This window comes from Mchenga conophoros, linkage group LG20, assembly GCF_057382185.1.
Source record: "Mchenga conophoros isolate Kocher_MC1m ecotype Shallow Benthic linkage group LG20, M_conophoros_male_GT1.1, whole genome shotgun sequence".
Lineage (NCBI taxonomy): Eukaryota > Metazoa > Chordata > Actinopteri > Cichliformes > Cichlidae > Mchenga > Mchenga conophoros.
Window position 1 is genome coordinate 7672873 of NC_140545.1, and position 18501 is coordinate 7691373.

At 39.3% G+C, this 18501-nt stretch overlaps 1 protein-coding gene across 3 annotated transcripts; it reads left to right on the forward strand.

Annotated features, from left to right (window-relative positions):
- Nucleotides 1-4359: 4359 nt before the first annotated feature.
- On the forward strand, nucleotides 4360-17609 carry sgk2a (serum/glucocorticoid regulated kinase 2a). Of its 3 annotated transcripts, none has more exons than XM_085259337.1 (14): nucleotides 4360-4501; nucleotides 6129-6192; nucleotides 6350-6404; nucleotides 9020-9081; nucleotides 9315-9372; nucleotides 10055-10138; nucleotides 11103-11234; nucleotides 12238-12350; nucleotides 12463-12499; nucleotides 12588-12674; nucleotides 14099-14194; nucleotides 14631-14786; nucleotides 15091-15180; nucleotides 15830-17609. In XM_085259337.1, exons 3-14 carry the CDS (start codon nucleotides 6390-6392, stop codon nucleotides 15983-15985), a joined length of 1086 nt encoding a protein of 361 aa, XP_085115463.1. In that variant the 5' UTR covers nucleotides 4360-4501; nucleotides 6129-6192; nucleotides 6350-6389; the 3' UTR covers nucleotides 15986-17609. The 3 variants fall into 3 exon arrangements, with proteins under 3 accessions (XP_085115463.1, XP_085115466.1, XP_085115465.1); XM_085259340.1 differs by having other exon boundaries at nucleotides 6353-6404; XM_085259339.1 differs by lacking the exons at nucleotides 4360-4501; nucleotides 6129-6192 and having other exon boundaries at nucleotides 6199-6404.
- The last annotated feature ends 892 nt before the right edge of the window (nucleotides 17610-18501 follow it).

Below are 18501 nucleotides of genomic sequence, written 5' to 3' on the forward strand. Positions count from 1 at the left end.
AGGGAGGAGGGAGGGGGGTGGGTGGGGTGGGGGGGGGTGAGGTCCAATCAGGGTAAAGAGAAACAGAGCTGAGATTAGAAGATTCAGGTTGATTAGAAAATATGAATACTTTTGGAGAGTAATGGAGGACTGTCATGGATATGAGGATGGAGCACATGTAGGAAAACAGAAACTGATGGGTTTGGTTCACCCAAAACCCCTCAAAAAATATCCCTTAGCCACAGTACGTCTGTGTGTGCTGTGCTAAATCTCAACATTTCAACCCACATACTTTATACTGAATTTGAATTATAAGCCAGCGGGAACGGCTGGAAACCCCACAGTTGCATTTCTCTGCCTACCAAAGCGCACTTTACATCCATGTCTCTCTGCGGGTAACTTTTTTACTATTTGAACATAAAAATGTTATAATTTTATAAATAACATATCCTTTTAAGCTATTGTGAGAAATGATATCACAGTGTGAATTAAGCCAAAAGCTCTCAGCGACTTTTAAACACCGACTACCAAATTCTAATCAGTTCGTGCTTGAACTTCCAAATTTAAAGACAATCCCCGAAAACCTTCAAAAGGTATCATGTCCTTGATTAAGATGAACAAAGTTGTCCATCTTAAGGTATACAAACTTATGGACACATGGATGGGCAGAGAACTGCAGACACCCGCTGCTCTCAGTGGTGTGAAGGGGAAAAAATAGGTGATGTCATGTAACAGATGTTTGTTAAACAGACATACTGTTTTATTTGTTTTCCTGTACAAGGAAGATTAACATCCAGTTCCTGCCTACACCAATGCAGCTGATATAAGTACTGATACTGTACGTTTACTTCCTAAGTTAGAATAGTTCCTATTGATGTACAAGGATAGTTGAAACCTCCAAAGAGGTCAACTTACCTTAAGATGAAGTTCACACGTGGCCAGATGTGATGAGAACTCTTACCTGGATTGTGACAAAACCCATCAGTTTGCAATGTCTGACGAGTAAAAGTGAAAGGAACATGTATCAAGGTTGAAAAGAAATCATCCTGAAATACTGTATCAACTAATGGAAATGAAGGAAAATAAAAAAAAAGGTTGGGTAAAAGACAAGAAAGGGTTCCACATTAAAAAAAAAGTAAGTAAAAGGATTTTGATGCAGTAAGTGAGGCTGGTCTGTGAGGCTCTTATAGGCTTCATGTTTTGTGCAATAAAGAAGCTGATACAGAAGTGCTGTATTCAGCAACAGTTAATATTACAGTTCCTTATATATTAGACAAATTGTTGCACTGTAATGTTAAAAAAAAGGAAATCAAATGAGCTGCTTTGTTCAGACTGTTTAGATTTGTGATTGAGTCGCAGAGGAAGCCTTTGCTCATTTCACTGATTATTCCTGAGTATTAGTTCTTTATGTTCACTGCCTCAAAATTCTGCGCGCTGCACCGAAAATGTGAGCGCTCGAGTGAAGGACGAAATGTAACTTTTAAAACGTCGACCCTCAGCTCTCGAATCCGAGGCAGAGAAAACAAACGACAGTGTTTGAATTTTTATCTCTATATGCAAAACGTCTGAAATTATTTTTTAGCTGTTATAAATAGATGAAACGGACTCTTTGCATTGGGATTTTAGCACAACTGTGAAATTCAAATGGATTTTACACATGGATATTCCCACACTCGGTCACTAGAGAGTGCAAAAAATCCACCTTTTGCACTATAAACACGTATTTGGTATCTAGCCAATGGAGCGCTCTTGCAGTTTACATGTGAAGGAAGCGCCGGGCGAACTGTGTTCTCAGAAATGTTTACATTTGATGTCAGGGTTTGTTTAAAACACTGTATGGAGTTGATATTGTGAGACGAAAGCTGAATGTTTTAAGGGCTCCTGGAATCTTAAATATCACTTCTTTGTATGTCTCTCTGGTGGGATTTGTGTGCGTGTGTGTGCGTGTCAAGATAATCTTGGGTCACAAATGTCATTTAAACCATATGAATTAATAAACATCCACACCTGTCTTGTCTGATTAATGTCTCTGTCTCTTGCCTCCTGCTACAGATGATAAATCCTGCATTTCCTGTGTGTGTGCAGGTATTCTGTGTGCACAGTACTGACTATAAACTGACTATGCCTACAGGCACATCCCCCTGTTGATCGTATTGTTGTCAGCACTTGGCCATGGTGGCGATAACTCCCTCCACGCCCTTTCTGCTTTCACTACTTATCTTCTTGTTCCACTGCAGAGGCCAGAAAGCAGGCGCTGCTGATAACCTGCAGCAGCAAGACAACAAACAAAGCACTCAGTTGACTGCTGGGTAACAAATGTTTCATACAGGAAGGAGCAGCAGTTGACCAGGTCTTATTTTTTTCTTAATAATATCAGAAGATGGCGCTAAGCAAAGTCAGGACTTTTGGTTTTAACATTAACCCATGTTTTCTGTACGAGCAGCAGAGTTAAACAAAAGAAAAGTCCCATTACACTGAAACTAGTGTTGAGCTGTGTTAAACGTTCAGCTCTGTGCGCATTTTAATATTGAAAGCTTGTTGCAGTTCAGTATTCAGAAGCATGATATGGAAACCTGAACCCACAGTACAGTAACAAAAAAAAAAAAAAAAAAAGATATGATAAATCAGGAGTGTCAAACATAAGGCCCGGGTGTTCAAATCAGCCCGGCAAACACTCCAATGTCTCCCACTGGACAGCTTTAGAAAATTTGAAGGATATATTTTGAGTATATTTCAAACTTTTTACTGTATTTTAAGTCAGCTTTTCTGATTAATACAGACTTCACCCACCATCCATACCACACAAAAGTACAAGTACATTTTCTGGTAATTAATGAAAACTTTATAATCTAAATATTTAATTACAGGGCAGTCAGAGCGATGAACTTTACACATGTATCATTTAATCGCTCTGGCCCAGCCCACAATGTAGAATGAGTTTGAAACCACTATCATAAAACCTTAAAAGAAAATGACTTGGATATTTATAAAGCCCGGGGAGTTCAATGAATACTTCATAAATACTTTTTTAGTTTAGTTTGTCATGTAACATCTTTATATAACATAGTGTTTTGGGGGGAAGATGACACACTTTTATTCAAATGTTCTTTCACGTGTGTTAAAACACATCTAAACTGACAAACCTTGCTGGGAGTAGAGTCTACTGACTTATTCTGCAGTCTGTCGAAGTTTCATTGTTTTTAGTTGTTCTCAAACTGTGGGACTGTGTGACTATGCCCCACTAACCGGGCATAGAGCCACTCGACAACCTCAAAAAATGAGGTAACGGCCAAAGTGTTACCAGTCTATGAACTATATGGGGCTGTTTCAGAAGCTAGATTATCTTAATGGGTCACAGGTCACATATGAGTGCAGTAAATTTAAATGGGGCCATGATTATCAGTGTACAGCATCCCCGCTTCTTTTAACAACAGTTTTCCTCTTTGCCTCAGATCTTTGGCCCAGTGTTTCCATGCCTTCTTCTTTGCATCACAGAGCTATTACCTGCATTTGTGGGTGTCTGAGGAACCAAAGATCTTTTCTCATCATCTACAGTATATAATAACATCAAAACATGGAAAAATCTCTGTGTGGAAGGGACAAACCAGAAAATCGATATTTGATGATGATGTTGATGATGAGATATTCAAAGCCTTTGCAATTTTATGCTGAGGACCATTATTCTGAAATTGTTGCACCATTTCAAATTGAGTCAACCCTGCCCTGTCCCAACCTGTTTGGAACTGGCATTTTTTTTAGTATATTTTCAAAACGTTCAAAAGAGATGATGAACATAAGAAAAATCTGTGTAGTTTTAACATTATGTGTCAGTTTGACCACATTCACTGACTTTACTATGGCTACATATAAATAAAAAAGTTAATAGCAAAGCTTTAAAAGTCCTTGTAAGGACAAAACTATAGCCTACAATCTGTGATAGATGCTTACAAAACAAATGAGTTTTAAAACACAGTTTATTTAACAGTGCGTGCGCAGAAATTACACATGAGAAAACAAACAAACAAAAACCCACACAGAAAAATCGGAAATCCCTTTTTGGCACCCCTAGTACGCATGCTTTACATGACGCTAAAGTTAGGGTTCATGTACTCATGTAACCACATACGTGAAGTATCTATAACAATGTGACCGCTGTTTCACCTTTTTTCTTGACAAATAACTTTGGAAGGTTAAAAAACATATCAGTCTTACATTATTTTATATCTTACATACCTTATTTTGAAACCACACAGCAATTTCCGGAAATTTTGCTATTTGCGCACACGCACACGCACGCAGGGTCGCTGAAAGTTTGCGCCCTTGCACCGCCTTGTTATTTTAAGCTCGCTAACATTTCATCAATGATTCACTCTGTGGAGTCCTGCCCACGTCCCCTCATGACGTGTGAAAAGCAGATGCGCTGACCTGAGATCAGCCTCAAGCTGCCACTGTGACTGCGCTCTGTTTGGAGTCCTGTCAGTGTGAAGCGCGCAGAGCACGGATCACCTCATCCTTCACACAGGTGAGCTGATCATTTCTGACCTATTCTGCGTGATTTATTCCTCGGGTCATTTTCTATATCCGGGGTAATAATAACAGGTGCACAGATAGTGTGGAGCGTCACTGTGGTGCTCATCATTATTGCACAGGTCTGCTTGTAAAACTTGCTAACAACCTCAGCCTGCTGGATATTTAGACACGTCCATATGTGATCTGTGTGATCGATCAGGGTTACTGATGATACTGTACTGATAGCCCCGTTAGGAAGTCTCTACATGTTGTCTTTAGTCCCAACTCTCACTCAGATCACTGACTTGTAGCTGAGCTTTTCCCTTCTTTAAAGGAAAGTCACAGTTTTCTAAGAAGGCTCTGTAATAGGTTTTTATTCTTGTATGATTCAGTTTTCTATCCAGCTTTTAGTTTTGCGAACACGAGTCTTTCTGTGAGTTAGTTTCTGGTTTGCTCTGAGGATTAATCTCTGAACAGAGTTGTAGTTTTGCTGAGTGTAGCTTTAGTGGCAGATTAAGAGGTTATCATAACTGTCAATGTGCATCATTTTAACCTCCTGTCACGTCCTTACCAAATGTGTCATTATTAAATAATGCATTAAGTTCGCTGTTATAGCCAAACTGCAGTCTATTTATTCACTTTTTTTGGGTTACATTTAAATGAACAATAGAGTGCTTTCTTCATATCAATCTTAATGTGGAAACACACTCTTAAAGTTAAAATTTGGCAAACTGGACACTTTTTAACAGCTAAAATTTTGAGCTGGATGTGGATCAGGCCAATTGGAAAACTTTTGGGTCGAACTCCGGCTCGTCCACTCTGCATGTCGAAATGTTCGAGTGCGTTAATGTTAGTAAAAGCACCGTGTGAATGTGTGTGATCAAGTTTAAAGACTTGTGGTAAGAAGCTTTTTTTAGTGCTCAAACTGACTAGAAAGGCATTATGTAAGTGACAGTCTGTGTCTATGAGAGTTCTTCATTAGTTGTAGATTATTTAATGTAGCATAAAATCGTTATTTTTGGGGTGTGAAACTGCACGGATTCGGTTACTAACTGGCCTTAAAATATTATTATATACAAACTGCATCTGCACAAATGTAATGTGACATTCAGCACCTCATTTGCCTATAAATAGATAAACAGGCCTAGGGTTCCTAGGAAAAGCATGACCTCAGATCAATGGGACTTTTGTTTTATGTGTGTGTGTTTAGATGGATGTGCTTGTGTGTGTGTGTGTGTGAGTGAGAGAGATCTTGGTCATCCCATATGTTTTGACAGATATGAAAAAAGACACAACAATATTTAGCATATAAACATGTTCACCGACACGCTACACACACACACACACACACACACACACACACACACACACACACACACACACACACACACAGGGTCATGTTTCCATCACTTTAGAGGACATCGCACCGACTTTCAATAACTTTCTGAAAACTTGCCATAACCTCTAGTTTACGAAACATAACCCTCACCCTAATGTTAAGAGTAAAATTTACAGATTTTATTTTTGCGTCTCCTAACGCTGTAAAAATGTGTTCCCTTCATAACATTAGTAATGCAAGCACACACACAGACACACACTACACAAACACGAGGCCCATCACAGTCTTTCTGTTGTTCCAGCATCCTCTTCAGTACAAACCAGAACTACCAGCTCCTCTTGATCCTCAGGCTGTTGTCACATGAGGTGAGTTAACACCTGCGCAGGTTACGGAGGTTAGATGACCACGTTCCTCTGAGTCAGAGCAGATGAGTAGATTTTTTTTTACCTATAAATATTGAATATGTTTTACCCCTACAAAAGCTGCTGAGCCCACTGAATGTGAATATTTCTCCTCTCCTAGCAGGTCTGTCAAACACTGATGGGAGTGGAGTATAGTAACCATGGCACACTGTAATGTGAGTGTAATTTTATCATGATGCTTTTATTTTACTCTGTTGGGTGAAAGGGAAACGCGCCTGCAGTCCAGTCCTGCTTTGTTTAGCAGATGTCTAATGAGTGAACTGATATCGACATCTGGAGTGTCTTTGGCTTTCATGTCGCGTCGTATTTGATCAGGTCACACTGAATCAATATTTTAGAGATTCAGCACATGATCTCTAGCAGTGCCATTTGTTTGATGTGATCACTTAGGACGAGACAAATCTATGCATTTGTTGTGTTGCTCTTAACCTTTGATGGGTTTCCCTGTTTAAATGAGGCAAACCTCACGTATGTCTTTTCCTCTGGTTCTGGATTTTTAATTTCCAGAGTAGATTTTCACAAAATCCTAATCCACATAATTTAAACCTGAATAGATCAGACTTGAATAGACTGCTATTTAAAAGAGCGCAAGACCCAAGTGTCAATCTTCCTCTTTACTATAACTTTCGGCTGCTCCCTTTACCGCAGTCTCACTCCATCCCTAGCATTCTCCCCTGTCTCACCAACCCTCTGCATATCCTTCCTCAATGCATGCATGAGCCTCCTCTGTGGTCTTCCTCTTTTCCTCCTGCTCATCAGCTCCACTTAATCCTTAATCTGATATACCCACTATCCCTCCTATGCACATGTCCAGAGTCAGCCTTGCCTCTCTAACTTTGTTTTCACACCACTGAACCTGAGCTTTCCTTCTGATCTACTCATTGTTAATTCTGTCCAGGAGTCCACAAGCCACAGTACTCCCAGTGCTGGTCCCAAGCCTGGGTAACTGGGGAGTGTTGCATCAGGAAGGGCATGAAATCTTGACCAGATCAAACATACGGCTTACAGAGAATTATATTTTCTCTTCTTTACTAAATGGTGGTGCATAATGTTGAACATATCTTGATCCTTTTACATTTTTCTGGTATTTCAGTGTTCATATACAAAATCATCAAAAAGACCTGAAAATTGTAGTGTCTGGGCTTAAGATCAGCTCCGTTACGAGTCTGATCCTAATGCTTTGGATGTAGTTCTGTCTGACCATTTTTGTGTCTTCTTTGATGGTCACCCCAGTCCACCAAGCCACATTCAAAACTATTAGAAAGAGGAATTTCAATGAAAACACTAGTACTTTATTTATGCAAACCATTGGTATGATGTAATAGTGCAATAGCAGAGTCTGTGGATGACCAGCTCAAGCAGTAACTCTAACATTCTCAGGGTTCTTGACAACATTGCACCTGTCAAGGTTAACACTGTTTCTGGTAAACAGAAAGCACTGTGGAAAAATGTTATAATGGTAGCAGATCAAAAGAGAAACTACAAGAAAACTGAGCAGAAGCAGTCTTCAGACTGACAATGACATTTTTAATCAGTGTCTGTATCTACATCTTTGAGTTAATCCTACTTTACTAACATTATTAATGAAAACACCTGAAATACTCAGACTCTGTTTGCTGCTGTAGACAAACTAACAAGCCCTCCAGCACTGCCACTTCAAGAGTTTGTCTCAACCAAAAAGTGCAATAAGTTTTTTCAAGAACAAAATTCATACCAGAGAAAATATGTATTATACTCAATAATTAGCAGTAATTTAACGATGTCTGGCAGCACAGTGGTTAGCACTGTTGCCTCACTGCAAGAAGGACTATGGGTTTGAATCCAGCATCTCTGTGTGGAGTGTTGCACGTTCTCCTTGTGTCTGTGTGGGTTCTCTTCAATTACTCCAGCTTCCTCCCACAGTCCAAAGACATGCTTTGAGTGGGGGTTAGGTTAAGTGGTAAAAAATCTACCCGTAGGTGTGAATATGAGTGTGAGCGGTCGTCTATCTCTCTGTGTTAGCCCTGCGACAGACTAGCAACCTGTCGAGGGTGTACCCCGCCTCTCAACCTGAGTTGGATAAGCGGAAGAATTTGGATGGATTACAAAACTTTTTTTGTAATAACTGCTCTCTAGATACATCCCACAAGTTTCCTTAAAATACGTTTGAGCAGCTTTGCTCCTGAGCTCCTGAAAATTGTAAATTGCCCACACCTATTTTCGGCTCCCTGAACTGGCTTCCAGTAACATATAGAACTGAATTACAAGTATTACTGGTTGTTAATAAATCATTAAAAGGCTTGGGGCCCTAAATACATATCTGAGATGTTTAATGGATACAAACCCAGTAGATCCGGTCAGCTAGTGCACTGCACAGATCTTAAACTAAGCAGGATGAGCATTAAGCACCATAGCAGCTAAATGCACAGCTGCTATGGTGCTTAATGCCACAACCAGCTAGCCCCTTTATTCATGATTGCTTTTAACCAGCAGGTAGCTGTGCCAACATTGTGTTTGCTGTTTTTATTTTTAATATTACTACTGGGATCATTTCTGCCTTTTCTTCTCTTCGTTTCATCTTTTTGGTTTTAATTTGATCTTCTAAAGTTTTTTGAATGGCTCTGGTGTTTCAAAGGTGCTAGACATGACCTTACCTTGTCGAGATTTTACTGCGAACTCCTTAGTTTCTGTATTTTTCATTCGATAATCGAATACATCGTGACATGTATCCTTTTCCTGCTGCTGAAGCCTATTTATAAATCAATTGAATCAATCTTTTTTTTTTTTCCAGCTGCGGACACCACCTTCCTCTCCTCAAGATGATGTTAACCTGGGACCTTCAGCAAACCCAAAGTCAGTAACTCACTAACCAGCATGTAGCTCCACCTCCCCATTAACTTTCTTAATGTCAGATCGAAGCACCTCAAACAGAAACTTTAATTATCTACAGTCTGTATTTTATTAAGGAGATGTTGCTGTATGAGGAGAAACTCTTACCAGCATTATATCCACGATTTATATCCTGTTAGTAATAAAGTATCTCAGAAGTTATTATGTAATTTTAATACATTACCTTCTTGTTTCAGTGCCAGGCCCACTGACTTTGACTTCTTGGCTGTCATTGGCAAAGGGACCTTTGGAAAGGTAACACTGAAACAATTACTTATTTATAGATCCATCTTTCTGCTGTTTAATACATCTCCTGGCTTTTTTTCCTCTCGGTCATTTCCTTGTTCTACCTCCTTCAGTTCACTGAAGGAGGTGCAGCGGCTGCAGTGGCTCCTCGAGTAAATTTTTTCCTTTTTTATTAATAAATAACAAATCCAGTTGAAGGTATTAATGGTATTAATGCAAATGAATAAGGGTTTTACTGTGCTGACCTTGTGAGACAAGTGAGAGGGCGTTAGAAAGAAGGAGAGAGACTACATAGCGTGCGGTTGCTGACATTGCAGCGGGGGTCAGTGAGAGTCTACCTGCTGACTACTGTCTAATCGAAATGTGCTCCTTTCTTCATGAATCATTAACTGTACAATCCACTGAGGCCTCTTTCGGTCTCCTGAGCGTCGTCCAGTGGAACATAATAAATATGGACATTCAACTCCTAAAGATCTTAAAAAATAGGCGTTTTTGTGGCTTCATGTCCACCTCAGGCCTTTTTGCTCTTTGTGTCAACAAACTTATCAGATTTCTCGGTATTATCTGGTTCCACAGACGACATATCTGTGCTGCGTGCGCTACTTTCATGTAATATCCTGAAAGCAGAATGCTGAGATGGTGGTGCAGACTGTTTGCTAAACAAGGCACTAACAAGTGAACCTCCATACAGGTCCTGCTTGCCAAGCATAAAGCCGACAGCAAATTCTACGCTGTCAAAGTCCTGCAGAAGAAAATCATCCTGAAGAAAAAAGAGGTGGGCTCTGCTGTCACTGTGTTAATGTGTTTTAAAGGTCCAGTAATCCGCGTTTAGTTGAAATGCATTTTGGAATTGTGTCAGGATAAGGTGGTGACGATGGAAAATAACTGTCCAAGGGTTCCCTCTGTGATAGTGAGGATCTTTGATAGTTGTTAGAGTTTTTACCTAGCAACAGGGTCTCAGGCTTATCTAATCTACAGCTCTGTACAAAGAACAGATTTTATTGCCTCCAGAAAAAAAAGCCAGGCCAGGTGTTTGTTAGACAGCATAATTGCTGATTAGACAAACTGATTGTTATTACTGACCATGCTCGCTGGCAACCTTCTTCCTCAGTCATCCCTTTTTGTCATAAAGTGACATTAAATGAAATAAAATAATGTAATGAAATAAACTTTTCATAGTGTGAAAGATAACTTGCACATCACTGATTTAATTACTTTAAAAAGGGGCTCAAATAATGTTTAATGAGTAATTAAAAAAAAAAGTACACATATTTCAACTGATTTCAGTTAGCAGCATGAAAAGAAGTCATTGATGTGCTTCTTTTGGTCCAGAAGCATGTGAGCGCAGTAACTCCAGGGCAAAAAACAATCACATTATTCATGCTTTTTTTTAGTATCTACATCATCACATTGGATTTTAATTTGGACTATCAAAATGTGATTAAAGTGCAAACTCTCGGGTTTTCAAAACCTTTACATTAACTGTTTATGAATTACAGCCATTTTTTAAATAAATTACACAGGATGTGTGTTAAACATGTTTCCTTTATTTTCCTTTTTCTTTGTATTATTTATGCATCATCGCTGCAAATATATTCTGTGAATTATAAACAATATTTATTTATGTTCGTACGTGCATTTCAAATTTTATAGTGAAATAAAATGATTTAAGGCCTTTTTGTCAAAAAACATGGAGCAGAAAAGCTCCAGAACTTATTTTTCTCCTTTTCCCTCTTTAGCAAAAGAACATCATGGCAGAGAGAAACGTGCTGCTGAAGAGCCTCAAACACCCGTTTCTGGTTCGGCTTCACTACTCGTTTCAGACTGTAGAGAAGCTCTACTTTGTCCTGGACTATGTAAATGGCGGAGAGGTACATGCGCTAACATACATAAATAAATCGTTTCCACTTACATAGTTCATTAGACTTTGTCAGAAAGTGGCTTGGAGCGTGGTGAATATCAGAGTTTTCAGAGATTTCTTTTTAAAAAAGTACCTGGATCTTTTTTTTAAATAAAAATGTTTTGAGTTGTCTCTTAAATGAGCTGAATTTAACATTAAAGATTGTAGACTGTAGCTTCATGGTTTGTTGGACTGTTTCAATTAAAGGTGCTAAGTTAAAAAGCAATGACATTAGATGCTCTCTGTAATAAATAAGGTCACTGTCAACAAGACCGATGCCTTGCAGCCCGTATAGCGGTCGGATTCCAAAATCTGTTCAGTACACTTATGACACAAACTGTTTCCACTTGTACAGGATATATTAGTAATTTCCTGGGTGACAGGAAGCAATTAGATTTATTTGTTTACTGTAACAAGCATCATCAGTGTACGAAGTACTGCTGTCATCACAAACAATCTACCTCTAGCTTATTTTTGTTCTCTTTTGTGTAACTGCTACAAATTCGCTTTTTTCTTGCTAAAACAGTAAAGATTAGACAAAGTGCAGTACAACAGATGATTTCCACAAGCTTTCAATTCTTGCTAGTTTTATAGTGTTATCATAGTCAGCCTACAGGTACAAGAGTGAACCTTCCCGTCACTGAAACAAAAGCCCACAGATTAGAAAATGTCTTATCTAAAATCTTAACATATTTCCGTCTACTGATCAGATGGTTTTTATTTCACCTATTGTGCAAATTTGTCCACATTTGTAATGATGAAGGCTAAACTGAAACTGGTATGAGACATAGTTGATGTCATGTTGTTGTTTTCCTCTTGTTTGCTGTTGCAGCACTCAAAAAGCAAAGCAAGTCAAAACCTTTTTTATACCGAGCTTTTTCCTGAGACTTTGGAAGTGTCTCATCTCTCAATGCATTGAAAATTTTCAATATAATTTTATTTTCTTCTTTCCGCCCGTCTTTCTCTTTGTGTAGTTGTTCTTCCACTTGCAGAGAGAGCGGTGTTTCTCAGAACCCAGAGCGAGATTCTACACGGCTGAGGTAGCAAGCGCCATCGGCTACCTTCACTCTCTCAACATTGTTTACAGGTTAAAGAGACGCTCGAACGTTTATTGAAACCTATCGTTTATCAAAAATTGAAAATACAAAGTAATAATATGTTTTTGCACTGACGGTCTGATTTGTTCTTGTTCATTGTAGAGATCTGAAGCCAGAAAATATACTTTTAGACTGTCAGGTGAGTCAGGATCAGCCCATTTGCTTTAACACTTTAAAGGGGAAAAAGGCTTTATTTGTGTTTGTCACTCACTGTTTTGTGTGCGCAGGGCCATGTGGTGCTGACAGATTTTGGGCTGTGCAAGGAGGGTGTGGAGCCAGAGGCAACCACCTCGACTTTCTGTGGCACTCCAGAAGTGAGTAAAAAACTTTTTCAGTAAACGTTTACGAAGCATATTTTAAATTCACATTCACTGGCCACTTTATTAGTTACACATTGCTATTGTTGGGCTAGACACCTTTTTCTGCCCTCAGAACTGGCTTAAATCTCCATGGCATGCATTCAACATGGTGCTGGAAACATTACTCACATTGCTTGGTCTTTTTGTATATTTAATTTTTTGGCCTTTTTCAGCTTTATTTGATAGACACAGTGAAGAAAAGACAGGAAAGCAGAGGCACAGAAAGAGGGGGGGGGCATGCGGCAAAGGGCCGCGGGTCGGACAAGGGCCAGTCGCTCTCAGCCGCATGGCTGTGATGTGGTCGCCTGCTCAACACACTGAGCTAAACCTGCACCCTGACTTTGGTCTTTATTGACATGACTTGATCACATAGCTGCTGCTGATCTGTCGGCTGCACATCCATGATCCATGAATCTTCTTGTTCCACCACATCCCAAAAGCGCTCTACTGGTCTGAGATCTGGTGTCTGTGGAGGCCATTTGAATAGAGTGAACTCATTGTCATGTTCAAGAAACCAGTTTGAGATTATTTGGACTCTGACACATGCCTCACTATTTTGTTGGAAGCAGCCATCAGAAGATGACTACACACGTGGTCATAAAGGGATGGACATGGTGGGCAGCAATCCTCAGGCAGGCTGTGCTATTTAAACGATGCTCAGTTGCTACTAAGGTGTGCAAGGTGTGCCAGTAAAATATCCCCCACACCATTATACCACCAACAGCCTGAACCACTGATACAAGGCAGGATGGATTCATGTTTTCATGTTGTTTACAATCCAAATCAATTTGTCGCAAAAAAAAAAAAAAGGTTTTTCTGTGTAGGCTCAGTTTTACTAACAGGAGCAGGACCTGGTGGGTGTGGTCTTCTGCTACTGTAACCCATCAGCTTGAATGTGTTGTGTGTTCAGAGATGCTCTTTTGCGTAATTTGCTCGTAACAAGCGGTTATTGGACTCACCGTAGCCTTCCTCTGACCTCCAGCATCAACACAGCATTTTCACCCAGAGAGCTGCAGCTCATTGGATGTTTTGCATGAAAATCCCAGCAGATCAGCAGTTTCTGAAAGATCAGCCTGTCTGGCACCAACAACCATGTCAAGCCATTTAAATCACCTTTCTTCCCCATTCTGGTGCTCTGTTTGAATGTGAGCAGATCATGTGGACCATATCTACATGCCTAAAGGCAAAGAGTTACTGGTGGGCTGATAAGATCTTTGCATTAGCAAACAGTTGAACAGGTGGACCAGATAAAGAAGATTGCATTATATAAACACAAGCATGCAGACTATGGGTGAACAATAGTTTGTAGGAAGCAAATGTTCCCTGATAACCCAAAGTTTGGATCGTTTCATTTTTTTTTCTCTATCATGTGTCTAAAGTATTTGGCGCCAGAGATTCTTCGTAAGGAACCGTATGACAGGACAGTGGACTGGTGGTGCCTGGGAGCCGTGCTGTATGAGATGCTCTTCAGTCTGGTATGCGTATTTGTTTAGGGTTTATGGATTATGAGTTTTGGCAGTACTGTACTGTTGTTAATTTTTTACCAAGAAGTAGTCTTCCGCAAAAGTAAGACACATTATTTTGGTGGTACTCACAGAAAAAAGTAGTTAAAGGTTAAAACCATCCTCCTATATGTGGATCCAAATTTGACCTCAGTTTTTAGTAGACCTTGTCGTAAATGGTCAAAGAAAGGTTTTGGACAAGGTGTGTTTTGTTAAACATCTTAAAGACACAGACTGATTGAATTTTGAGTTACATTTTATGAGGAATTCTTTTCCCTTTGTCATTTACTGGGCACGCAGCCATGATGACTTCCTGGTAGAAACTGCTAACATTTTTTCTCTCGTTTCCCTTAAAAAGAAACTTGATATGTTACATATGAATGATATTTATTGCATCCCTTCTTTTCAGCCTCCTTTCTACAGCCGTGATATTGGTGAAATGTACGATGGGATCCTTCACAAGCCGCTGATGCTGCCTCCGGGAAAGTCTGAGGCCGCCTGCTCTCTGCTGATGGGTCTTCTCCAGAAAGACCAGCACAGACGCCTGGGAGCCATCGCAGACTTTGTAAGTCTTTCGGTCTTTGCTCCATATTAAAACAGATGCTTTCCCAGACAGGATATAAGCCTAGTCTTAGAATAGGGATAACTGCAATAAATGTTGGCGCAAATAAAAGCTGGGTGTAGTCTTTATTTAAGAGTTTTGGATTTCTTTTAAAGAGAGCTCCACACCCAAGCCCTCTGATAACATTTACCTTGCATGTAGCAGCTATTGGCTTTGTTCTACATGATTCACTATATGTGTGATTTTGTTTTTATGAAAGGCATGAAAAAGTTAAGCATGTGAAGTTTTTTCTTTCTTTTATTTATAGTTAGAAATAAAGAACCACACTTTTTTCACTTCGATCAACTGGGACGACCTTTACCACAAGAGAATCACCCCTCCTTACAACCCTAATGTGGTGAGTTGCTGCTCCGCCTGCTCGTGTCTTTTCTGTGTGCCTGCCTCGTCATATGTGACTTTATTAACCACTTATCTCCACCTTAGCTGGTGTTCTGTTTTCTTTCCACTCACCACAAATGTTTCAGAGCGATCAGCCAGTAAAACCCTCTCAGATCTGTCCCTGAATCTCTTTATCCCATCTTATGTTATTATCTAGCTAAAGATTAATGCAAGGAAATCCCTCTGACCTTTTGCACTCTTAGTCATTATGTAGTTGAAACTCTTTTACTTGTTGCAAAGACTGGTGTGGCTTTGCTTCTCAATCACTTTACATATGAAATAGAAATATATTATACTTTATATCTTTAATGAAAATAAGGATCATTTATTGTGCTTCTAGGCTTTTTCAGTATATTGATGTCAACGAGTAAGCTGATCTGAATTTACTCACATGCATCATTTAATCGATTACTATTTAAACTTGGTTTTAACACCAGCTTTCAGAAGTTTCTCTAGATCAGTGTTCACTAGTTAGACTTAAGTTAGACAAATGGGCCTGTGCATCGCTGTATATTAGTTTTACATTTAGGACACCTTGTCATGCATTGTATATAATGCATATAATAGCAGTCATCCTTATTTACGCTTAAAATTGTTTCATCTTTCAGAGGGGCCCAGCTGACACTCAACATATTGATCCTGAGTTCACCAGAGAAATGGTTCCTAACTCAGTGAGTCAGACCCCAGAGTTCAATCCCAGCACCAGCTCCAGCAACGCCTTTAATGGGTTCTCCTTTGTCGGCACCGAGGACAGCTTTCTGTGACATCCGGACAGATGAATCGCAGCTAACTGTTTAAATGATTTTTTAGCGCAGAAATCTTGTTCATTATTATTAAAAGTTTTCTCACAAAGATAAGTGTTCCTCATGTAACACAGCAGGAATCCCACATGACATCGGTCATGTTTGACCGCTGCAGTGAAGCGAGTATGTAGCAGAAAGGGCAAGTCTGCAATGCAGACACTGTTCGAAATAAGTTCAAGTTCGAAATATGTAAAACGTCTTGTTTGGGGGGGTCCCGTGTTTAGGATATACACAAACAAGTTATGCAGTTGGAGTGTCCTTAAAATGTAACAAGAAGTGCCTTTATTTCAGTTATTTGTAGAGAAATGAAGAACACATGAGTCCGGATAAAGACAAAACTTCTTTTTCTTTGTATTTTTTTAAAGGCTTTAGCATATTGTACCTGCACAAAACACCATCTTTGTGTGTCTATATCAAGACTTAGCATTGTTGCTCACTGAGCCTGTTTTTATAGAAAGTAGATCCTGATGAACATGTTTTTTTAAATTTAGCAACGGATAATAATCATGGAGTCCAGCACTGAGTTAAAACAGGGAATAATAAAAAAAAGAAAGAAAAAATACTACAAGAAGAAATTCATATATTTTTAAAAAAAAACTTTCTTACTCTTAACAGGTTAGATAGTAACAATTCTAGTGCAGTGTTTTGCTTTTTAACATCAGTTATCAGTGCACACTTGGCATGTTTTCCATCCATCCATCCATCGTCATCCGCTTTGTCCGGGGTCGGGTCGCGGGGGCAGCAGCCTAAGCAAAGGCATGTTTTCTTCATTTGTTTTTATCTTTTTGTCACACGGTGCTACTGATGATTCTATGCAGCATGTTTCTCCTTAAAGACCAAAAAAAGGATTAAAAAAAATCTTTGACCAAAGAAGGAGAAAAAAATGTTGAAAAGTAATACGAGCCATGCTATTCGCAGTGATAAAACAGTGAAGGTGGCATAGCTGGGTGCGAAACACTGGCTACTAGTTATTGCAGCGGTGATCATAGCTGCAAATGTACTAAATGTCCACACTGATTTGCTAATGATGCACTGATGCAGTACCTTTGACTAACTTCAGTCAGTCAGTCAGCTATGGCTCTGTGTGCACGATATAGTCGTTTATTATGAGGATTATACAGTAGTCATGATCAAAGTATTCATTTGTTCTTTTGTCTGTAGATATAAGTTTAGCTTCACTGGTTTATATAACAGGTTAAAAAAGTTGCCATGTCTTTGTGGAAATACGGTGTCGAGTACTGTAAATATACAGCAGCAGCTTTGCAGCAGGATTATTACAGTACTACTGTGATTATATCAGTGTAAACTGTGAAGTGCCTCTCTGACTTGGCTGTGAAGTTGGTGATGGCAGTTGTAGGTGATACAGTTAAAAATGTACAGTCAATAACATGTCCTTGCATTCTGTTTTTATAATTCTATTCATATACGCCTGAAGTCTTGTTTGTGTATGTATTCTGGTTTCTGAACATAGCACGCTGATATTTACCTCCTTAAAAACTTGTTAATCTTGTTCAATATTTCATCTTAACAAATGGTGTATCACATGCTTTACTGTGAAACCAAATACACTCATGTACCCGCATGATTTCTGGAGTGACAGCTGTCATTTTTTCCTCTAAATCTACAAATGGTCTATTGCTCGTAGGGGTCAAATTCTGGTCAGACCTTTAAAGTTGTAAAGCTGTGTGCCGAGCTGCCGCTCACCATCAGATCTTGTAAACACAGGAACTGCTGGGTCACGCTGCCAGCAGCGGCGCCATACGTGACCGAAACCAACATTAGCAAAAATCCACCTATGCGTGTTAATAACTCAAATATTTGCCAAAATATTTACGTGTTCTTTTGCTTGCATCGTTTAACGTGACCGAACTATGTTTTTGATCATTCACTTCAGTCGTCGACCAGCATGTAAAAATGTCAAGCTCTTCCTGGTGGTGACCTGCGACAGGGTTTATCTACTAAAGATTGAATCAGAGGTTAACGTGGGATTGAAGACTTTAAAAAAAGGTCAAAAGTAGAACAGACCTGTATAACAAATGAGGGATTCAGTGGACCAGAGTCTGTGATGCAATCAATCAGCAGTCATGGTCACCCTCCTTTAAAGCAACAGTTTCCTTACTGTAAGACAGTGATAGCTTCTTGTGCTGAATTTATGTTTTGGTGCGACTATGTTTCAACAAAACGTATTCATCCATAAAGAGATCCTAAAGGCAACCTCTAAATCCAGAAGCAGAAAACACACTCAGCAGGTAGTACTGAAGTTTTATACAGAAGACATTATTTTTTTAATAAACAGCTTGGATATGATTTGGAATTTTGCTATTTTTGAAGTCCGAATATAATAATTTCTGATTATCTTTCCATGCAATTAAATTTAAAAGCCCACATCTCTTACGTTTGGGATAGGTAAATACAATATTACTTCTACTTAGACATGAATAAAGACAAAGCACAGGTGAAAGTCATACAGACTGGAA